This window comes from Amblyomma mixtum, chromosome 2, assembly GCF_055824585.1.
Source record: "Amblyomma mixtum isolate Tamu chromosome 2, ASM5582458v1, whole genome shotgun sequence".
NCBI lineage: Eukaryota > Metazoa > Arthropoda > Arachnida > Ixodida > Ixodidae > Amblyomma > Amblyomma mixtum.
Window position 1 is genome coordinate 171301033 of NC_143013.1, and position 24893 is coordinate 171325925.

Below are 24893 nucleotides of genomic sequence, written 5' to 3' on the forward strand. Positions count from 1 at the left end.
ATATTGTTGCCCATGGAGGCCGAATAAATGCTAGGTTTCCGGTGCTTTAATCTTATTCTAAGTTTTGTTTACAGCGCACTCTGCTGTTATACGCAAATGGTTAAGGCTTATGGTAATATGATGGTAAAAACAGTGCATAACAAGACGGTACAAAGAAGAAACACAAGACAATACGAGCGCTAGCTCACAGATCTTTATTGCTTGCCGTTGGCACGTATAAATGCAGGAACCGCCATCAAACAGACAGGAGCAATCAGGTTAACCGATACATAATGACAAAACTCAGATCTTTGCTGGCTGCCATCGATCTAAAAATCCTTACTCTTTTCCTGACACTGCTAAGCGATGCCATGCTTACTCGCCTGCTGCCTACACGTGCAATAAAAATTCCTAACTTGCTTCCCTTTGTGGCTGTTGATAACTTGACTACATTTAAGAAATGCACACATAGCTTTGGACGGACGCGTTGCCCAGATTGGGTCTCGCTTTGACGGCAGTACAGGCTTAGGTAGCCCTATTTTCTCATCCTGTAACCTTCTGTTTACCCAACTACAAGACAAAAGTACACGGTAAAAAAAAGCCTGCATCACAAGAAACAAAACGTTTCTCATGGTCAATTTTGCATATTTTTTGCTCTTAGCTAGCGCACGGATATGTCTTTTTGCACAGCACAGACAACATGATGGGCGCCAAAGACACCTATTCAAGGTCTAATCGTTTGCTAATTTTTTTTATGTTGTGTGAGGTTAGGTGAATGCAAGGGATGACAGCTATTTTCCTGCGGTCCTACGGCCTCCTCGTATCTTCCTGGTTGTCTGATCGTCATGATTTTTTTTATTTTTTGTGGCATGCCTTCAGCCACAGAAACCACCAGCAGCCCAGGGCGTTCGGAATCCAACACTCGTATATTCAATAACACAAAGAATTCTTGATTCATGTTCACCCGTAAGCTGTTTAGAACAGTTGTCAGACAGCCCTTGACAATGCTTCATTTAGCATCTTAAAATATGCGCTGATACCGCTAGTAGTACATCTTTTTTTTTTTTTTGCACGAGCTCAATTCCTCTAAACAGATCCGCTTATTATGAAATGTAGGTCTGGATCTAAGAACTTAAAGGTCTTCACAGGAGGCTCATGCGTCAAAACTAGTGTGGTTAAATTCTGTTTAAGTATAGCAAGCGAAATTCCAGCGCCCATATAAAAATCTCCTTTAGTGTTGTGTGAACAAGAAATCGTCCACAAATATAAAAGTTTTCAAAACATTGGAGCTTCTTAAGCTTAGTTCCAGGATCCTGTCCTGCTTTGCAAGGAAGACGACGCTGAGGGCAGGGGCAGTACAGGATCCAATACAAACTCCAGCTCTTGCAGGTAAAAACTCCCTTGTCCATGGTAGGGTAAGTATGCAGCCAAAAATTCTGAAAACTCATTCACACTCACTCAGAATTTTTCTCAAAGAAAACACCTCCAAGCGCTTTGTCATGTATTCCTTCTTTGCCCTGTCCAGTTACGTGCTATTCTTACCATCATGAATCAACAACTCACCCAACAAGCATCACTTCCCCTATGGCTGCAATCGTTGTCGTGCTTCGAGGCGACAGTTTTGCTCTGGTATGAGGAGATAATATCTATAAGCAAGTGAAGACAGTTAAGAAGCGGCATACAATCGGCTTATCCTTACGTGTACCCTCCTTTACTGATTTTGCGTGTGAAAATTTCATCAAGTGTGCATTTAAGGCCGCAAGAATCACAGCGCAGGGACGCGCGGTCACTGGTATAATCGACGGTATAATCGCTGGTATAACAGCGTATAATCGACGTCAGAGGTCGTTCATACCGTCAGCAAACCCACGGTGCGACAGTCTGCCTCCCCGGACGCCTGCGTGCGGACCCGGAGGTGACTGCCGCGCCATATTCGGCGGAAATAGATGTTCTTCCTCCTCCTCCTCATTTATTTCGATCGGAACACCGAGCATATCTGTCCACCCAAGAGTTGGTTTGGAGAGCTTAACGCCTTCCACTGCACCACAGCCACAGTGCCAGAGCATTCACCGATGTACCTCCCCGATTTCTGGGAGTTAAAATGAGTGGGTGCCTCCCGGGGCACTGCACTAGGTTCAACACTTCTTCTAAACAATTATCACACGGTAACTCTCGCGCGATGCGCATGATAGCTAGAACTTTAGGAATCGCCGTGCAGCCGCAGCTGTCAAATCTAACCGAAAGGAGAACGCGGCAAAGGGCGGGCTGGCCTCTGTAAGTGCAGCTCGTTATGGCAGCAGTGACAGGGCTTGGAATGTGCAAGCACGCCCCGTAAATAATGCGGCACTGCTTTGTTCATATCTTGATTCGTACGTGTGAATGTGGGAGTAATTCAGTTCGCATTGTCTGCTCTGCCTCAGCAATCAGTACCTTCTCATCGCTGAAAGACCTCATGGCGAATGATTGGAAAGCGATAGTACGGACCTCACGCGTTTTTTTTTGCGTTTTAGCATTATAGTGTTGAAGGTCCCGTTACCGAGAAAATCCGACGTCGGCATTGTCGGCGTGGTCACTCTGTAAACTAAAAAACACGAACATGACTCTGGCAGGTAGTGCCAAGAGCAACCTAGCACGCAGATGGGCCACCTTGGTCACGTGGCCTTGCGACGTCATGAAAACTCGGCCACCGGATTGGGATCAAACTCCCCACCTTGCAGGTTACAATAAAATTCATGACTGCTCGCTCGTGCCGCACAAGGCCCACCGTTGGAGCACATACCATCGCAGGGCAGTGACGCATCGCTTATTCGCTGTACGACGGCACCAGGAGGGGTATGAGGTCTCCCAGGGATTTATGGATGTATAGTAGAGAATTATCTTCTGCATACGTAGCAATTAACCCTTTACACTACCGCATCACACCTTTAAGGGGGAGCTTAAGTGTCTGCTTCCTTTTTGTTGCATGAGGTGCGTCCAAGCTACGAGAAGCGAGCCTGAGGGCGAATGTTACGGCGGCTATGGCCGTACATCACGCAAGGCTTTTAGTGCCTCCCTAAAAGTTGTAGAACTATCGTATTGTTTCCGGCTCACGAATTATTGTTTTTGTCTTTATTATTGTCTTTATTATTGTTCTCCAAAAATCTACCACTCTCCTAATTTACATCGAAAATTGATCAAACGCTGACTGCTGCAGCCGAGGCCGTCAAGCATCGGATACTTCAATTGCCGTTAGGATGCCTGTAGTTGAAGTGTGTAGTCGCTTAGAGTAGCCGAAAATACGAGAAGAGTTAGAGTAAGGCACTGGAAACAACGAGGCTTAGATGTGAATCTGTTTATTTCATGAACTGAACACAACTCGTTCGAATTGTCTGTGGGAAAGACTTCAAAGCATCTTGTGTACGGCCTCTCAAGATCAGCTAGCAGCTGTCCTTGTCGTAAAGACTGTACTTTTCTTCTCCGCATTTTTCATCATACTGTGTCACACATTCCTCTGGCACAGAGTCCTCGTATTTCTCATTTAACCACAGCAGGCAGTCTAAAGAAGAAAAGGTAGGAGAAAAACGAAAATAATTAGAAAAAGACTTCTTTTTGAAGCTACTTACCTCAAATATTTGGCGTAAGACCTTTTCAGAAAAAAGCTCTACATTTAATTGTAACATTTCTTCTAGCGCTCACGAAGTTGAGACTGGGCGAACGGATAATGATTCATAGATTAATCTTATAATACCAACAAAGGAAAGAAGGAAGGAGGAATTCCCAACGCTTGCCAAGGTTCGGCCAGAGGACTTGTCTTACATCATTGGCGGGGTTTATATTGGGCATCCACTCCGAGGAGGACAGCCCAGTGTGTGTGTAAAGGGGGGGCGGGGGTAGAGTATGATGTTAGGGTGAGGAGCGTAAACTTCTAAATATTGCGCAGGGACGATACTTGTTAAATAGGGTTGACCGGTTGACCAAGAAAACTAAGGTAAAGAAAATCTCAGCCTCTCCCGTAACCGAGAGTAGAGTAAGCATGAAACGTTTGCGGGTATAACACATTGGTTGTAGATGGTACTAGTAAAAATCTTGAAATGGGTCTAGTGTTCAACAGACCACACCACACATCACACATACTGTGCACTGGTCTATGTGGACGCAATCGTTTCCTGTCAGTGTCTGGGGAATCACTTCCGCCCTGCCTCGTCAGCTGTATCCGGTTTCTGTCAGGCTCCATTGATCGGCTTAAGCAGCTGTGACGGTGGCAACATTGAAATGCAGGACGATGCAGAAGCGTACGCGGACACGACGAGACGCGGGCCTGACCAGAATGTATGTGCAGCGCGTTCGAATACTCCGCAAGCGTGTATATATCTGCTGGCCAAAGGGGGAAACGTCATGAGTTAAAGACCCAGCGGCCGGTCTTTTACATGCGTGAGTGTGGGACCGCGGCGCCATCCTTGGGGACGGCGCGGAAGCAGTTTTTCCGCCCAAAGCCCTTCTCGCCCTGGAGCTACCCCCTTGCTCTAAGCGGCCCTCTCTCTTAGAGAGTCTCGTTAAATCTCGTACGGTGCCCGGATGCTCTCGTTTCAGCTCCCGGATGAGTGGAATTCAGTGCCCGGATGTTGTCCCTGGTCTCGGCGTGACGTCACCACACTGCCGACAACGGGAGCTAAAAGCATTTCATGCATAAAATTCTTCAGCTGAGTACGGAATCTGGTTGTGTGGAGTGTAGAAAGAAGCGAACGTGGGCTCGAAAGGCTGTTTCCAGCTGCGAAAGGTGGCTTGGTATGACTGGAAGGGTTGACCAGGAACAAGTAGGATAAACAGCTGAGCACCATGGCAGAACGAAGTACAGGGGGGGGGGGGGGGGGGGGAGAACAAAGAAGCTGAAAAGAAAAAGGAGAAAAAGAACCAGAGAAAATAGTGGATGGGTGCTCAGAAAGGGCGAAAGGAAAGAGGAAAACGATTGCGGAAGCCAAGGGTCCTAAATTGCAGCACTAGGTGCCGCGCATAACGTAAAAATAGACCGATAATTGATGTCTTCACGTTTTTCTTTTTTTTTCTTCAAATATCGTTCTACAAGAAATATTCCTGCGGTGTGCAAAATTTTCACAGCGTACCAAAACACGTTAGAAAAACTGGCATTTATGCGTGGTTTCCCTAGCTTGTATCTTCTTTAAAATGGCTTCTCAAAAAAAGCGCATTTTTTGACTCTCGAAGCAATTAAATACCCGTGAAAAGGCAGGCTCATAACAAATATCGTTGTTTCTTGCCAAACGCACATGTGAAATCATTGCTAGAGCCCAGCATTTTTTCCGGCATTTTTTTCCGGCATTTTTTAGGTGACAAAAGGTACTGCATTGAACCTTAGTTGAACTCTTATGTAGCAGTTACCAACATTATGATTCTTTTACAAGACCGTATTCTTCGAAATTATTTGTACAAACGAACCTGCTTGTAACTCAAAACATTGCCAGTCACAATTTACTTACTGTAGATGTTAGTGTAATTGACTGTACTGCCAAACTGTTTAAAAATTTAGACTTTTTTCTCTGGGTGCACATGCGGTTAATGTAAAATTCTTCAAGGAAACTGCAACCTATTTGACAGGTCCGGTGACAAAGACATTTTTCAATCACAACAATCTTGTAAACTCCCGAATGCCTCGAAGGTGGGGATGATGGGTCCTGCTATCAAATCAGGTAATATTCATTCCCCCAATAACTGCAGACCTATGCCCATCCAATTATTTTTCTTAAAAAACTTATTGATTATCTGACTCTTCTTGGCTATGTTGAAGTTTTTTCGGCTGCAAAATAAGAATTTTCGGGTATGCAAATTCCGTCCATACCGAAAAGGACTGCTTGCTCCTGTTTTGAAGATAATGGACCATTCGCAAAGTCCAAAGTGAACTTATCTGTATACCGCGAACCCCTTCATTAAGGCGGTGAAACCGGAATTGCTGGCAGCAACTGGGTATAAACAGGGTGCAGTGCTAAAGGAATCTACTATGAGGTTAATTTCACAGCCCTTTCCTGCATGTGTCTGCCATTTTTTGCTGCCGCGATAAAGAGATTAAGCTCCCAAGCTATTGCTTTGCAGGTCCCACTCATCCTCCCCGTTGCAATAACAGAAGAAAGGGAAAGACAGCTGTGGCAAAGTACTGCTCGTCAGTATACACAACATGAGGCATGGAGTAGATGTCTTTAGTGCTGCAGCCAAGTTCTGTCCCTAGGACAGGCCCTGTCGCCGTTCTAAAGGGCGTTTTTCTATGTATGGAGGCTTACTTACAGAATTTTTCAAAGGGTCTGTGGCGGCGTTTTCTAGCTTCTGGTATCCCCGCCATAACAAATGATGTTCACGCATGCGAAATAAGACGGTGGTAGCGATAGCAGTACTTTCTTCTGTAATGTTTATACCTTGTAGAGGCTCGGTCCTTGGTGATAAGGGCCTCTTTTTGATTAGAACGCGGTACCTTACCTATACAAGTCAACTTCTATTTCTCCTCAGTGTCACATAATCTCCATAGAATGTAAACTCTTAGACTACTTCATTTACTCTCATATTCTACCTTTCCTTGAAACCAATACTTTCTTCATTGAACATCATTGCGATTTTAGCAAGCATAACTTTTGCCATAGAAATGCTTCCATATTCTAAGCACTCTTTTCTAGACTAGGCTTTTGATTAGTGCCGACTGTATCTCGATAGAGTTCAGGACACTTGACGCTGCTCGTCAGATGCTTCTACTTCTTAAACTGAGCATACTAGACACCAACCATAGTATTTTAAGATGGATTCAATGTCTTTGTTCAGCATTGAGCATGACGGCCTCACATGCTTATGAGCCAATAAACCCAATTCAATGTTCTTGCGTGATGAATACACTTTTCCATCCTCTCCTGGTACATCCGGCATTTTGCTGTCTTAGGTTTTGAGAACTCTATTAATCTACATCAGTGACCCCGCAAATAATATTTTTAAAAGCTGCACCTACCTATACTTCAGATTTTTTATTCGTAAAGCATGCAGTGACTGAAGCCGCATCTAGTGGTTCCTTTACAGTCGCCAGATATATTCAAACCCACAATGCATGGCCACTTCTTAAGGCCCTCCTGTTTTTTTCTGGATACCCTTATTGCTTGCCTCTGCTCCTCTCCATAATGCTTCAGCGATTGAACAAAAATGAAATCAGGCATTTTTTTTCTGTATGTTTGATTCTATATGAAATGTGCTAAAGATTTACTAGGGCGCCCCAAAGAAAATATCTCTTTCACTTACGGTTAGTGCCGGAAATTTCGAACAATCCGATATAGCAAGACTTGCCGTCAAAATAAAGCATCTGGCCCACATTCTGATCTCCTGGGTCTGAAAGGACAAGAGACACGCGGGCAGGCTACAATTCAAATAAAACTTTACACACATGCTTCACCACACATCACATTTGGACATTCAAGGCAAAAGACCATAGTCTTCGTTTTCTGATGCGTTTCTTGAATAAATAAACAGTTTATGACATTTCTTAATCGTGATGGTTGCCTCGGCGCTACCAGGCCACTTTCCGGCGTTAAAGCTTTGGTCACGCAGTCTGAAATACTTGCTGCACTTCAGCACACGCCGTACATCTGCTCCGTGTGCCCACATTTTGCGGCTTGACGTGTATAGCCATCACGTTTGCGCCTGCAAGTCGGACGTCTTCATGTACCTCATCTACGGTAATTCCAAGGCCGCGATATAAAAGGTATGGTTGATTGATTGATAACAACTTTTATTTCCACCGATGTAGGAGGCCCCCTACTCCCCTTCCCTGGCATGAAGGCCTAGGGGACGGGGGACGGGACCTCCGTGACTAAAGACTGGCGAAGATACATTGTCTCTTCACGGCTTCAGCCGCCAGGCGGACAGCTCGTTTCTGGTCGGCGGGGACCTCGCTTCGCAGAAGGGCCTCCCAGGCTTCTCTACTCTTAATATTGTCCTCAGCACCCGGGGATCCAGGGCATTGCCAAATTATATGATCGAGGGTCCCTCTCGCTCCGCAGGTCTTACATTTGTCACCTTTTTTATCGTCTAACGTGGTTTGAAATAACCAGACAGGGTTAACGAAATTTCCGGCCTGTAATCGTCGCCAGGCGATGGCCTCTGTATTGGTTAAGTTTGGATCTGGTGGTGGCATTAGACGCCTGCCTAACCTGTAGTGCACGGCGATTTCCGCGTACGTTTGCAAACGTTCGTCCATCCCCTGGGGGTCGGGCGGCTCTACAGTTACCCGGAAGTAGAGATCTCGGGCTAACATGTGGGCCGCCTCGTTACCGGGGACGGATGTGTGTGCTGGGACCCAAATTAAGGTGATCTTGCGATCAATTTTGGCTGCGGACAGAATTCGAGCCGTTTCTGGCGAGACCCTGCCCTTTCCGATGTTGCAGATTCACATTTCGATTTTTTTTTTCCTAGTAAACATCGTGTAAGGCATTGCTAATCCAGGAGGGCGATGTATCATTCAGCAAAGCGTCTTAGATGGACGAAAAACACGACACTTCCGAGCTAAATTTTTGTTTTGATTCAATTGAGCTGGAGTCTCGGGAACACTTCACAGAAGAGCAAATACTGCAGTGAACTTGTTCACACTGGTCCTGAAAACTGTGACTTATAGATACTTCGTCACTCTTATGATCCCACAAAAAGTGCGTGCGCTGGAAAGCTTCAGTGGTAGCCAAATAAAAGGACATAGCCGGAGGATGGTCGCTGTGTCGTCGCTGTTATCATGCAACTCTTTGTCTCGTGGTACATTTCCCACCTCTTCCAATGCCGTACTACCAGCTAGAATAGAAGGTGGCCTCCTCGAGGAGGCGCCACAGTGGCTCAGAGGTTATGGTGCTCGGCTACTGACCCGAAAGACGACGGTTCGATCCCAACCGCGGCGGTCGCATTCGATGCAGGCTAAATGAAGGAGGCCTGTGAACTGTGCGATGTCAGTGAACGTTAAAAAGCCCCTGAAGGCCGAAACTTTCCTTAGTTCTCCACTATAACGTCCATCATAGCCTGAGTCGATACCGGATATATTCCCATAAAAGAATGTAACCGGCCGTCATCGCCCATAGCCAGTTACATAAACGAAAAAAAAAGCTTGGTGATGCATTAGAATGGTACCATTCAGTTCTCGTACCTGAAATAGTTTTAGAAAGTTTGATATTCTTCCAATATTTACATTATAATGTTACAAGCATCCGTTTTGTTGCAAATCTTACTTAAAACACCCCGAGAATCCTTTTTTTGTTTGCACACCGCACGGAAAACACCAGCTTCCAAGACAGAAAGCATAAGTTTGGTTTACCTAACATCAAAAGCTTACTAAACGAATCATTCATCATGCTTTTAATATACCTGTAAATCAAAATGCATTATTCAGGATTAATGTCGGGAAAACTTTTGTCTGAGATTTCCGTATGACGCTTTCTGTTAATTGCTTGTGGTCTTATTTTATTTTATAGTTGAAAATTACTTGAACTGTTTTCCTAATGATTGTTTCTGAACTTCACCTCTATTCGCACATTATTTTTCTTTAATATCATGATATGGATATGTGGAGTGTTTATTTCTCATTTAATTACATTTTAACGAGTTATTATTGTAATTTTCTTTTTTTATTTATTACGTAGTTGTTAAAGAAACGCATAACTTAGTTTCTAATTTTATTAAATGCTTTGTAACCATTGTAATTGTATGTAATGCTCTGCAACCGCCGTGTTCCTCCTCTGCTTTCAGGGATCTCAACGAGCTGGGATCATTTCTTCTCACTACAGCCTTTGGTACCGGCTCCTCTTTTATGCGAAGCATATTACTAGAGCTACACTACAGCCCGTCGAGCGCGGCGGTGGAGCTACCATTGACCTTTAGCGTGACCACGTGACACCACGTGACAACATGACGTCACAGCAGAGGAGAGATGGGCTGCCGGCTCGCGCGGTCGGGCGCGGCGGTGGAGGCTCCACATCAGAGGCGCTGCAGCTGACCACGTGACGCTACAGCAGCGGTATAAAGCTGAGCTTGCCTCGCTCTCCGGGCACTTACGAGGCGGCCAATTGTTGGGATGCCGCCTAGAAGCAGGGCTGATTTGAATGAGAAGCGAAAGCTTCAGCGTGCCACAGAGACCGATGAAGAGCGGGATGAACGTCAACCAAGGAAAGCCATGTATTACCAAGCCTAGCCATCAATATGCTTCGCATCTGACTAGGTTTAACCTTAGCTAAGCCTCAGCCATTTTTGTAAAAAAGGAAATAAACTTTCAGTTTAGTTCCACCTCTGTGGCCAGTACCCATTCCCTACCAATTCATAATCAGTGGCTTACCATCGCAGCGGCCGAACGAGAAGTAGCCTGTATCCGTTGCTGTCAGATTGAGGCAGTAAGGTATGCTTATCTCCATCCTAAAAAAAAGTATAAAGAAGACACAAACTCCACTGAGCTTTTCTACGAGTCAAACAATACAAGTGGCGGCTAGCCCCAACCTTCGCATGGCAGACAACTTGTGGATGTGTTTGCAAGTGACTGCATGCTATTCCCAAGCAATCAACTCTGCTAAACAAATTCCTCTTGTTTACAACAGTGTCTGCATGCAGGACATTTCGCACGTCTTCTGCTATTGTTTGTTCGTCACCGTATGTTGTATCCTGCTGCGGCCTTCAGATGAAAAAAATTACACCGGAAGTTGCCTACCCCCGAATGCGCCGGCGGATGCTGATGAGAGTCTTTCATCATTACTACCCGCCCAACTATTTCTACTGCTGGACCGAGATACCTCCTGTGCTCGTCCAATAGCCCTCCCTTGTGCCAGTTCCGGCCTCCTTATCGCGGCAAACTGCCTAATCTCCTCTCCCTAACGACTCTCTGGCGCTCCTGGTACACTTACCCTCTCCTCGTATCAATTTTATTACGTTATGAAACTATCGATTATCATGCCTTCGCAATATATGCCCTGCCAATTCCCGGGTCTCCTTTAAATTTACTAATACAATGATAACTTGTGAAACTATCGATTATCATGCCTTCGGAAGATATGCCCTGCCAATTCTCGGGTCGTCTTGAAATCTATTAAGACATTATTAACTTACTTTTGTTGCGCGACCAATTCTGCTCACCTCCTATCCCTTACAATTAGTCCTAACATTTTTCTTTAGACAGCACTCTGCGCTGTCTTCAATTATGTTCAGCCATACTCGTTAGCCTCTGCGTTTCTGCCACAGAGATCACCACGGGGAAGGTACAGTCATTACATACTTTCCTTTAGACCGATACTGCGTAAAATACCAATAATCACCTGAGAGCGCCTGCCAAATGTACTCCACCCCATTCCTAATCTCCTACTTATTTCACTTTGGTGGTCCTGATCTAGGGTGACTACCTGCCGTAAACACATCTATTCTGTGTCCACTTCTAATGGTTCACTGTCCATCGTGCCCTTCTTCTTCACATATTCATATAATATGGTTAACTTACACAGTGTGTAGGAAAACAGATATCTCGGTTTCCTGCTAATGCTCGACATGTCGTGGACAAATTGATGTCATCTGTAATAAGGCCCCCAAAAAGACTAGGATGTTTACACCGCACCTTACGCGCTGCTCCTCAAGAAACTAAGCTTTTAAGGTATAAAATACTCATTCGCCCCATCCTCAAATACGCCTGTGTTATTTGGGATACATATAAGAAGTGCGACATTAACAAATGAGAATCTGTGCAGAAGGCCGTGAGATTTATTTGCAGGGGATTCGAGACGGATTATTCGCCGTCTACTTTTCTTACCCAACTAGGCCTCACTTCTCTCGACGCACGTCGTCGTCGTGAATGCCTCAAATCCATGTAGACTTTAGTCAATTCACCTCACTTTTCTTCGTTAGACAATCATCTGACATCTTCCGAGCCTTTATCTACAAGGAGTCACTATGTGCAGAACGTTTTGCCCTTTTATGCCTGCACATATCTTTGAGTACAGCTTTTTCCTTAATGCAGTTCAAGTTTGCAATTCCTTAGGAGGCAAAATTCGTTCCTTATAATTAAAATTCTTGCGAGCATCTTCCCAACTTGTTTTCTTACTTTATATCTTTGTATTGTGCCCCACTCCTGGAATAGCCTTGCCAAGGCTATTCCTGAAGAAGATCGGTCTTCCGATCGAAACGTCGAGTCGAATCAATATGTGTCCTTTAACGAAGCGTACACTTCGCTAATATATATATAGATATATGGTTTGGTTTGGCTTATGGGGTTTAACGTACCAAAGCGACTAAGGCTATGAGAGACGCCGTAGTGGAGGAGGGCTCCGGAAATTTTGACCACCTGGGGTTCTTTAACGTGCACTGACATCGCACAGTACACGGGCCTCTAGAATTTCTCCTCCAAAGAAATTGTAGCCGCCGCGGCCGGGATCGACCCCCGGCCCCTGATATATATATATATATATATATATATATATATATATATATATATATATATATATATATATATATATATATATATATATATATATATAGTAAGAACGTAGACCAACATTTGAAATGCTTGAAACAATTTATTGACGATTCGACCCTGGAACGGCCTTAGTCAGAATGTCTGATTTGAAAGGGATGGTACAATATATGTAGGTATGAACCACGCACAGGATAATGGACCCAAAAAAATCGATAAAAGCATCAGGCACATGGCTACAAAACGATAAACGAATCACAATGCACGACAGCTACTTTGCGAAATTTAGTCTGTCTTCTATGTTAGCTACATATCAGGAACATTATTATATACTTCGCTTATAATCAGTCCTAAGATGAAAAGTCACCATCTTGAACAGCGAAAATGAAGAAGCAACAAGTTACACGTGATCAACGAAACACATGGATGCGATGAAAAGCATAAGCAGTAGAAAGAATAACTCTTACTAAATCCAGAAAAGAAACTGATGGCAAGCACAGTACACTGACCCAAAACCGAAATATTTGGGCACTAAGAGGGTATGGAACTCAATTTTCTTGTGCTTTCATTTAAACCCGAAGACACTGTATTGAACTTACAGATAAGGTAAGACTCCCTAATTTCCCGGTCATGATTAGTTCTAAATCCCGATTCCAGAATGGCAGCAGAAATCTGATCAAGTGAGTGGCCGGTGAGTTGGACATGCCTTGATAGCGGTAAGTTTGGTAGGGCTTGAACGTGGGCTCTGTGGTTGTTGAAGCGTAATCTAAAGGGGTTTCGATCTAACCTATATATTGCAGATTACATACGGTACACTGCAGCAGGTAGATGACATTTGCAGTATCGCAGATTAAATCACCGCGAATGCTTAAACGAAAGAGTTAACCGGTGCTATTGACGCTATGAGATGTGGTCATGTGCAGACATACTTTACAGCGGCTCTTGTTACATAGATGGCAGCCTACGGGTTCGGGGGAATTGGTCTTTGATGATGTTAGTATATCGCGTAGGTTTTTTGACCTTCTGTAAACTACTTTGGGGGGCTCTGAAAATATGTTCTTCAGGCGATCACTTTGCATAAGAATGTTATAGTGCTTATTTAGGACTGTCGAAGTTTTTGGAGCAGATGCAGAATGGGTCAAGACAAGGTTGGTATGAAAGTGCTGAACTGTTGGCTTATCCTTGGCAAGTATACTCGTTCGGAGTAGTGTATCAGCACGCTTTATGGCGTCATCTATTAGTTGTGGTGGCTAATTCTGCTTAGTCAGCGAGTTACGAACTGTAGCGTAGTTGCGTTCAAACTCAGATTCTTCCGAGCAGATGCGTTTGAGGAGGACCACTTGACTGTAGGGGATGCTGGTTTTAACGTGCTTGACATAGCTACTATCAAAGTGCAGATACTCTTGGCGGTCAGTAGGTTTACGGTACACTGTTGTAGTTTAGCGGTCTTCGTGAAGTGAGACTGTGACGTCGAGAAAATTTATTGTAGATCTAGAATACGTATGGGAAAATGATATCGAAAAATGAACGCTGTTGAAATCGGCAATAAATGATAGGAGTTCGGCTTCGCCATGGGGCCAAATGAAAAACATATCGTCGATGTAACGCCTATAGCAAAATGGTACTAAAGACCGGCTTTCCAAAAATTTGTTTTCAAGCATCCCCATAAATATGTTTGCATAATTAGGGCCTATACGCGTGGGTACGCATGGGTACGCGATACTGCAAATGTCATGTACCTGCTGCAGTGTGCCGTATGTAATCTGCAATATGTAGGTCAGACTGAAACCCCTCTTAGATTACGCTTCAATAACCACAGAGCCCACGTTCAAGCCCTACCAAACTTACCGCTATCAAGGCATGTCCAACTCACCTGCCATTCATTTGATCAGATTTCTGCTACCATTCTGGAATCGGGATTTAGAACTAATCATGACCGGGAAATTAGGGAGTCTTACCTTATCTATAAGTTCAATACAGTGTCTTCAGGTTTAAATGAAAGCACAGGAAAATTAAGTTCCATAACCTCTTAATGCCCGAATATTTCGCTTTTGGGTCAGTGTACTGTGTTTGCCATCAGTTGCTTTTCTGGATTTAGTAATAGATATTATTTCTACTGATTATGCTTTTCATCGCCTCCATGTGTTACGTTGATCACGTGTAACTGGTTGCTTCTTCATTCTCGCTGTTCAAGATGGTGACTTTTCATCTTAGGACTGATTATAAGCGAAGTACATAATGATGTTCCTGATATGTAGCTAATACAGAAGACAGACTAAATTTCGCAAAGTAGCTGTTGTGCATTGTGATTCATTTATCGTCTTGTGATTCACACTGTAATTCATTTATCGTTTTCTAGCCATGTGCCTGATGCTTTTATCGATTTTTTGGATCCATTATCCTGTGCGTTGTTCATACCTACATTTATTGTACCATCCCTTTAAAATCAGACATTCTGACGAAGGCCGTTCCACGGTCGAAACGTCAATAAATTCTTTCAAGCGTTTCAAACGTCCTTACTACTACATACCGTGCCGAGATTTCTGCTCTTTTTGCTGGATTATATATATATATAATGCCGAAAAGCACTTTGTGTGTTTGTGTGCATTCATTCCCACCTGCTCACGGAGATGCAGATTTTTTGAGAGTGGACTCGGCCATCGTCGGCGGGGAAGACCTGCCGGTTACTGTTCCGTTTCTGTAGGGCTTCTGGCCCGCATGGTAGGCTGCGCCATTGCCGCACGCTAACTGTTCTTTGACTTCTTATCCTCTTAGATCCCCTTCCTCCTTCAACTTTATCTCCCTCACCCGTTCTCCCAGTGCAGAATTACAAAACAATTGCTTGTCCTGATAAACATTCCGTTCTTTCTTTCTCCTCTATCTCCCGGCTAACTACAAAAGAACCCCTCTTGCTAGTTTAGCAAAATAAGGAATTATGAATAGCTGGGCGAGTCGGTAATGGCCGTTAATTGTGGGTGGTTCTAGCAGAAGTAGTAGCTGGGAGTAAGAGTTCACTGCAGAGCTTGTCTGCGTTTTCTTCTAATTTAGTATTTTGCATGTATCGCGCCATGCCACCCGCAAAATAAGGATTCGGTAGTTCAGGAATACCTGAAGAATGTACCCATTTTGCTGATACTTTTGTTCACCCTTTCCGCTTCGGCTTTTTCAAGTACATGGTTATATAAGTATATTTTTATATCTCCAGTCTGATAAAACTGATGTCTGACTATTTAATAATGTTATGCTTCTATTTTTCCATTTCTGACAGTCCCAACCACGTTTCCGAGAATTTGAGTCCCGTGAAACAACGAGCATAGTCAGCTGAATCTCTTGCGTACCCGGATGTGTTCATGTTCGGGAAGTGGTAAACGAAAACTACAAAGCGTTCTTCAGGGCGGTACACTGGTCGAGTTCCGTACAAGCACTTCCAGCTGGAATCGTTGGCCGTGTCGAAGAGGGCAACGGTGTTCTTCATGACTCTCCCCACTTCAAGTAGTTCAATGGTCTGGGCATTCTGAAAAACAAAAAAAAAACTCAAGCGCTTCAACATTCAACTCAACGCTTCAACTCAACATTCACAACACGCCGTACCAACTACGCTTAAACCTCACATCTTTCGTCGTGGACAAGCTTTGTCGTGCGCATGCTTTCTCTTTCATGGACGCGGCAACGCGGTTAACTGGCGATGTGAAGCTGCCGGCAAAATAACGGTGAAAAAGGAACGGGGATAGCGGTACTAACTGTACGCGAAGATTAGTCTGCAGTACGTCTCGTGCATGGATGTGCCCGTAGGACTGTAGAGTTCGGCACCGCAACCCAAGCAATAGTACGTCTTTTAAACATCCAAACCACATTCACTGAAAGATATAACACAAGAAAAATGAAAAATATAGCACAAAAGCAAAACACGCCTTCAGATAAAGCGACAACATAAAGAGGCACGCATTTTTTAGCAGGAGGATTTGAGGAATTGTGCAAGCAACTCTGTCACAAGCGCCATAAACTCGCTCATTGTCTATTTCGCTACAGCACTAATTTAACATCGACCGTTACTTGCCTTGCCCAAACTAATAAAAAAAAGCTAATCCCTACAACTTCAATTTCAAAAGATACGTTCGAGAGTGCGTTCGACATCTGGCGACACATGCGGGACAAGCAATCAACCGCCAGACGCCAGCAGCCCGCGACAATACTCCATCTCGACACTTTCCTTTAGCACTGTGGAAGATGCAGACCTCCTGAACACATCGAGAGGGCACGCAGATCTCACAGATGGTCCTCCGTGCCTCATCGTTTACTCGCAGCGTTTGCAGAAACACTGCGAGCAGACGCTTCTCTGTAAACGACGTGCATCAGAAGAAATTGTTCCATTGTAAAAAGAGATTAATTACTATCCGCAGAACGCATCAGAAGCCTTGATGAGAAAAAAATGGCAGTGGCGTAGCTCAGCTATGCCAGGATATACGTAGCGAGAGGTAGGAGTATCCCTGGTTACGTCTACTTGTTTTGCTTATCGCCATGGCTACGTGTTAGACATTAAAGACGAGACATGTGGTGAAGGCGGCACGTGATGAAGGCGGCAACTTCTCGCGTGACGAAGCGCTCGGCGACGCTTGCCAGTTGGCGACGCTGGCTAATTGGCATAGCGTCGGCCTCGCTCACCTTGGCCGCCATGACAGTGTGTTTTTTCCACCGCCGCAATCACCATCATCTATAAACCACGATCCTGCTCCTCCCCTTCCCGCGCATGCCCAGTAGAGCACGGCGCGCCAGCTGCGAGTCGTGCATGCGTAGTCTCCCTCTCGGCCGGAGGCGGTGGGCATAGGCGCACGGCAGCTGTGACGTCACTCGGCGGTTCCTCTCGGTCGGAGGCGAGCGGCGCGGCGCACCAGCTGCGCGGCTGTGACGTCGCTCGGCTCCTCGCGCATGCGCATAAGTGGCACTGAAAGCTCACGGCGAAACGGCGAGGCCGCGGGTAATAGAGCTCTTGCTACAAAAGTTCCTGTCGGTTCGAAAGCACGCGTGTAGAAACCGGAACGGCATGATTTCGTATGCCGCTGAACATCGGCGTTTATTGCCTTGGCGACACAGAAAGATGCAAAATTTTTCACGCGCGTGACAAACGGGCCGTCTGAGGCAAGCCCCGTAATATTCTACGCGAAAGCGGTAGGGGACGCCATTTTTTTAAAGCCGGCGCACTGCCTACCAGCCATGCACTGTGGTCCGGCTGTGTACTGTACACTGCAATTTAATCTCGCGACAAACGCTGTTCTCACTCGCATAAACACTGGGCTAAAAAACCGTAGCAGCGATTACGCAGCTGCTGAGCAGACAAATCAGCGCTAACTGGCAAACAGCAATAGTTACGAACAAAAGGTGACTGCTGCAGTGAAATAAAACTGCGAAAGAACGAACCTGCCCAGAAGCCAATGAGATTATGCTGCTTGAGGTATTGCCGCTGAGCTATCGTAATGCTTACAAGTTCAGGCACATAGCTTATGCGCAGCATCCTTGGTCAGGCGTTGATCCTTTATGCGACTGACCCAGAATCTTCACAAACGCATCGCAAGGAGATGGCGCCCACTCTTGGCTGTACTGCCCTTTCCAGCGGAGCATTTTTTACCCCTGTCTAATAAGGCATATACGGAATAAAGTAGATAATTTTTGTTCGTTTAACGATCTTTAGCAATTTAAAGTTATTCCTAACAAGCATGGAAATTCCTTTCAGATCTACACATAGACGACGGCCAGTGCTAGTACGAAAGCCGCTCGCACATATCATACTTCTGCCGTCAAAGAGGACACTTTCAGGTGACGCTATATTCTGCAGCAGAAGCACGCCGTCTCTGCACGCTTTATAGTTCTGGCGATGCTCTAAAGAGCACCGCCAGAACTATAAGGGGACCAGGGGAACTATAAGGGGACCGAGGGACCAGTTCCTGAGGAGAGAAGCAGTGCATAGGCGATTTTTGCTAAAGCGCGCAAAACCGGTGTTTGCTGTAGCGCTGTCGAAAAGCATATCCACCGTAACACCAACTGCCACATAGCAACAGAACCACCATCAAGTGCACGAACACAGAAAACAGCCGAGGCTGTTTTGCAACGCTTCATTTCATTTTGAGAGTCTTTTTCATCCTCCGTGATTATAGTCGTCAGCCGCAGCCTACGTCCCCGCCAAGCTGCAACCAATGACACAGGACCGAAAGAAAAAAAAGTCTGATATGGGAAGAAATGGAATCCGGTAAATCGTTGATAAAAATTAGGAAAAGTAAGGGGCCAAGCACACTTCCTTGTGGGACGCCAGAGTGTACTTGGCTGGCTTACAAGCGACTCACCTCATAAAAAGCCCACTGCTGGTAGAAACCTTATTCATCGTGAAGGTGAATAAAAATTACCGACGATTACGTTACTTCCTAATGCGAAATTTGAGCGCAGCAAATAAGCTGTTTCACCTTTTCGATAGATTGAGGCAAAGAAATCGAGCAACACATGTATGCGCTATCACAGAATTTTTTTTTATTTTTCACACGTATTCGCAATTTCGGCTCGGGCGGTGCACATATACAGATCCGCCGCCACCGATCTGGCTCTCTGATTGCCACCGCACAGGGGTTGCATTGGAGGAGGAGCGAAGAAAGGAATTAAGTTCGAGCCGGCGCTTTGACAACCGGAGACTCGCAGGAAGAGGGGGGAGGGGGGCGGCGTGTACACCCAGCGGCAAACGATGGGGGCAGAAGAGTGCGCAGCAAGCGGACAACATGATAAAGGGAGGAGGGAAGAGATAGCAGCGACTGACTGATGCCGCTGACGCCGATAGCGCTGGGGGGATGAAGGGGGCGGAGCTGGCTACGAGGCCGACGACAACGCCGACGCCGACGACGACGCGAAACCCAGGAACGGACGCCAAAGAGCTGCGCTCTAAAAAACAAAAACGAAGCGTCGCGAAATACGTCCCCCATGCCTCCCCACAGATGCTGCTGCCAAAACCATATCCCGCCTAGCACGCTTTGTTCATTGCGCGGCAACAAAGAGTTGACAGTTGGTTGCACAACGTAGAGACCCAGTTCTATCAACCCATTTCGCTCTACAACAGTTCCCGACTAGCAGGCGCCAGTGCGCCATCCAGAACGCCGCATCTTATATCTGTAACGTGCGCCACCCTGCGAAACATCAAGAAACATTTTGTACTTGGCATTGAAACCTAGTTCCTATCAGCACCTCATGTTTTACTGTTTCACTTCTAACCAATTTTTTTTTTTCAATCTCTTGACACACCCTGCCTCTTCACTGAATAGAAAGTCCGGAAGGTGACCGGTATTTATATAATGGCATTAAAACTTCTGATAATTGCCGCCGAATTACTAGCACAAGTGCTACGTGCAAATCGTTCAATATGAACCCGCACCGTTTTTGGAAACATGGGGGAGCTCGTACATGCCGGAGCAAGCTGGACGTAAAAGCTGGTGTTACATTACATAGTAAAACATGTCAACAATTTTTTTTTCAGAGCTGGTTTTCGATTTTTCATTGCATCTACAATGTAGTCCCTTCGTGAAGAAAAGCCGAATACATGCTAGGCTCAATGTGAAAGTATGAATAGTAATTTCATAAGCAATGTATTTTGGAACAATGCTGTATGTGAGCTAGGGACACTGCTTTGGCTGGGTGTACCAATAAGGGTGCACCTCGATCCATTGAAACACAACTCGACAGAGCTTTAGAAAAAAAAATTTTCGTTGCAAAGGGTATCAACGGAGGCGCCCGATCAAGAGTTCGCAAGAGCTTTGAAGAAGAGTGTGACACAATAGGCAACATCACTTCGAAGATTTCTTTTTAAAACGTCACCATAAATATGTGTTGGCAGGACATACTAGCAACAAGAAATAAGGTTCAGGTGGCGTCTGACGCACTGGCGCACTTGCTAATTTCTCTCACTAATACAGTCGTTCAAACTATATAGCCTGGACAACAATACTGAAAGAAACGTTGTCAAATGTCATGGCAAGAGAAATAAAAAACCCATGCATTGTAGCAGACAACGGCGCAGGCGATGCCCCGATCGCCTTCGTGCGGACGGACGGACGGACGGACGGACGGACGGACGGATGGATGGATGGATGGATGGATGGATGGATGGATGGATGGATGGATGGATGGATGGATGGATGGATGGATGGATGGATGGATGGATGGATGGACAGATGGACGGATGGACGGATGGACGGATGGACGGACGGACGGACGGAGGGACGGAGGGACGGAGGGACGGAGGGACGGACGGACGGACGGACGGACGGACGGACGGACGGACGGACGGACGGACGGACGGACGGACGGAACTGCCACGACCCCTTTGAAATGGGGTCGTGGCAGTTGCCACATTGCTCGGTTTTATTTTTTCTCCCATTGTCTTTATTTTATATTTCTTTCACGGTGTCATAAACCGGCCCGTATATTCACATTTTCTTGAAATACATTTTAATCGTACACTTCTAACATCATGTTGCCACTGTGCTTTCAAGCCACCAATTTCCTTATCGCTTTTTGTCAGCTTCCAACAAAAATTCATTCACATGATCATAGTTATCTCTAAAACTAGGGTCTCAGGAAGAGTCACTTTGCCTTTATTGACATCCGGATGAATACCACCATACTCAAGAATACGCTTTTTAATTATTTCTGCAGATTTACCACACAATGCACATGTGTCAATTTTTTGTAACATTATTTTTTGTAGCTGTGCGTTCTAAGACACCCTTATCTATCTTCGTAGAGTAGGGCACTGCATTTTCAGTTATCATAGAACGATTAAATCCTGATGTGCCTTTTCTAGTTCGGGTATAGTTCTACACTCTGCTTCATAACCATTTAACTAATCCAGTTTTTACCTTATACGTTTTTTACCTGCCTTTAAAAAAGCTCTTTACTTCTTTTTCCTTCTGTCTTTCATACTTACTGGTTAGTTCCGTACTCCTTTTCCCCAAATGTGAGTCAACGCTTTTTTCTGAATAATTATTCAAATACTTTAGCTCTTCAGGTGTTAGCGTCCCATTTCCTCAGGCTTTCTTCATATAATTTTTTACTCAGAGCTTTCCCTGAAAGATCTCGTCGTTGTGCGACGGCCTCCTTAATTTCCTCATTTCACCCCCTTCATGACTTCCTGTTTCCTTTCCACCGGTATGCCACATTTACTTGTTTCATTCTCGTAGTGATGAGTAGTTCTAGCTGATTATAATCCCACTCTTCCATGGGGCATTTCTCTATTGCATCCTCAATACCTGCTGCTGTTAGGGCAAGTTGTTCGTCGTTTAATTTTGCGTTCCTTTTTTCTCTTTGCTGCATTTCTGTTTTGATGAGAGCTCCCATCTGCACTCTAATACGCTTATGATCAGTTCTCAAACTGTACTCCCCCGCTTCGTATATTTCCATTTTTTAGAGCTGGGACATCACGCAGTAGTCAATGGTCGTCTTCCTGTTACGCAATTCCGATGTGATATGTCCCTCAAATTTCGTTTCCTTATTAAAAATAACCAGATTGCACCACTCACAGAAGTCTAGCTTTGCCTTCCCGTGAAATGTGTGCGTAAATTAAGATTCCCGTTGTGGCTATTCATGTCGTCCAACAGAATTGTATTGGCATCGTACGCAGACTATTTTGTGCTGTCATTGAGGAATTTAACTAGATTCGTTTTTTTTTTTTGCCTGCACTTATCCCCTGTCCATAAGTAAACAATCCCTAGCCGTTTTTTATCCGCAGTTGTTCCTGATACCCAGAAATGTGCTTTGCAAGTTGATTTTATCCTTAGCCAATTTGTTCTTTGATGCATCAGCATACCTACACCTCCCCCATGTTCTCCGTTGTTCTTCTGTTGCAACCTTCCCAAACGTAGCCACCAATACGCGGTGGATCTTCTAGATCCTTGATATGTGGCTCGCAGAGAGCGTACAAACATATTTCACCGTCATTTACTGCTCTTCTATTTCTAACCAATTCGCTCTCTTTCTACCCCCTTGCATGTTTATGAAACTGATCATCGTGTTTAATTTCTTTTTATTAGTTTTCTTTCTGGATCTTTCTATAGCAATTTTGGGGAGCTCAGCCTTCATTACTGCACTTCCTTCTTCGCTTACTAGCTACTGCTATGCCCAGAGCCCCCGTGGACCCGCTGAAGAGCTTCCGCCCGTACCGCCAGGCGCCAGACAATCTATGCTTCTACCCTCCCACTGAAATGAATGCCATCTCGTGCAAACCTTCAGCCAACGCCTGTTCCACGCACTTCCCTCTTTATGTCTGTCACTGCTATGCCTATCTACTGGGTCAACTTCCTTTTCTCCCGATTAACAGTCGCCACGTCCTTGCCAAGCTCTCCGTTTGGTCTTAGCACCTCCGGTACTGTGCACACCACATTCTGCACTTGCTGTGCTGTTGCCCTGATGTCGTCAACCCCCTGAGCTACTCTTTCCTCCACATCCATCAATTGTGCAGCGTCACCATTCACGTTGTCATTTACACCCCCCCCCCCTCCCTTCCGCTACCATTATTAAATTGCCCCGAGCGTCAGCGAGTGCCACCTGTGTTCGTACACGGTTTGATCCAACGGTGCCGTCGTCGTGTGCACGGTTCATTTATCGGGCTGTTTGAAAACTACCTTGATTATCAGCCTCCCCTGGATGTCTAGATTGTTCGGTAGTATCTGCGAGCAAATTTAGAGCCCGCCCTATCATGTCGGACTCCAAGAGAACGCTGTGCGATTTGGGAAAACGCCCAGCGCGTGGAGCGCCTTTCTCTGGTTATCTCTGGGTATCTCTCTGGTTTCAGAGGGGTATCTCTGGTTTCAGAACACACACTCATGATCGCATTTTAAAAAAATAGCTTTGAAATGATGTAGCATACTTATTCCTAAGGTTTTTGTGAGTGCTCGCCATTGATTAAAGAACAACCGGCTCCACTGGCACTCTGTGATTGGAAAATATAATTCGTAAAACTTCGGTTACATGTGTTCCTATGGGTCGAACTCCCTCGTACTCTCGAGGAGTCGGGGCCCGCTCGCACGTGTCGCGGTGTTTCGAAACCACAGCGCCTTTGAAATCACTCTTTATATCTTTGCTGTCTTTTGTAGGACTCATGCAGCTTTTTCATGACAGGACGTCCTCGTAGGTTCTGTATAACCAGAAGACTGCTTTGAAGACTTTTGTATAGTGTATAGACTTGTATAATCAGCTGATTATAAACATTCCTTGCGGAGCATATTACCACTATCCTAACCTGCTCGCTTCGTATTAAGCGCATAATTAGGTGGATGATGAGGGTAACTATGTGCAGGACTGCTTTGTCGGCATTTCCCTGCCTTGGTCACTTATTCGAATGCATTTGTGTCTACCGCTATCCCATAGGGTCAGTTATGGTTATTTTTGTCGTAAGTTCCCAAGGCACTATACTCACAGAAACCTCTTCTTTACAAATCATTAATTCGGCCGATGCTAATGTACGCCAAACCAGTGTGAGATACCTATAAAAAACACTGAGTAATTCATTTGAACTTGCCAGAAAAACACGTCTTTTCGCAGCTGCGGTGGCTCATCGGTTGTAGTGTTCAGCTGCTGATCCGAAAGACGCTGATTCGATCCCGGCCGCGGCGGCCGAATTTCGATGGAGGCGAAATTCTAAAGGTTCCTGAACTGTGCAAAGTCAGTGCACGTTAAACGTCCCCAGGTGGTTGAAATCTTCGGAGTGCTTCACTACGGCGTCCCTCACAACCTGAGTCGCTTAGGGACATTAAGCCCTCCCTAAATTATCTCCTCATTTTATCTAATAAAGACAGGAAAGTTAGCATGACATGATATACAGTCCAGAGTCGGCATGCGGGTCCTATCGCTACATAGAAAAGTTTTCCTTTTCAGCTTTGTTCATAAAACTTTGCCATTACGTTAGAGTGACTCATCAAATCAAACCGTTTTATTTCACCAGATGCATGCTGATAGGAGCAGCTCAGCTAAAAGCTGCTCGAAACAGCTTGACTAGGCTCAGGTGACCATTGCAGGGTACGATTTGGTGTGTATACATACACTGCAGGATAAACAGAACAACAAAACCGATGTGTTCCCGCATGCATTTACACAAGCGTTCTCACCTGATGATATGCAATATGAACATTTTAGCTGGATCAGGTACTTGTGCTGGAGCAGTGATCAACAGTCATCAGATAATGAGTCGCACAGATTACAGATACGGAACTGCAAGCACTACTTTAAATGCCAGTTCGTATCGAGTTATACATTTTCTAAAAATAGTACATCTACATGTAAGCACAGTACATGTGTGAGAAAAATAAGCAGCTAGTAACAGCAATCAAGAGCAATTGTCATACGAAAGGTGCAACTGCTTCAACAAATGTTGTCTATAGGATTACTGTTCGGAATATTGTTTGTGTGTTGCTTTTCGTCAAGCGTTCAGAAATTGCTTCCTCATCAGATTTAA

At 45.1% G+C, this 24893-nt stretch overlaps 1 protein-coding gene across 1 annotated transcript in view; it reads right to left on the reverse strand.

The window, feature by feature from the left end:
• Nucleotides 1-3308: 3308 nt before the first annotated feature.
• The window catches only part of LOC149361602 (uncharacterized), a 33537-nt gene continuing 11952 nt past the window's right edge, over nucleotides 3309-24893 (reverse strand). The window contains exons 2-5 of the mRNA XM_089569549.1: nucleotides 15754-15929; nucleotides 10304-10380; nucleotides 7240-7326; nucleotides 3309-3514 (exon numbers count right to left, since the gene is read on the reverse strand). Of these exons, the coding sequence (XP_089425675.1) occupies nucleotides 3396-3514; nucleotides 7240-7326; nucleotides 10304-10380; nucleotides 15754-15929 (459 nt within the window). The 3' untranslated portion in view covers nucleotides 3309-3395. The remainder of the gene's footprint in view (nucleotides 3515-7239; nucleotides 7327-10303; nucleotides 10381-15753; nucleotides 15930-24893) is intronic.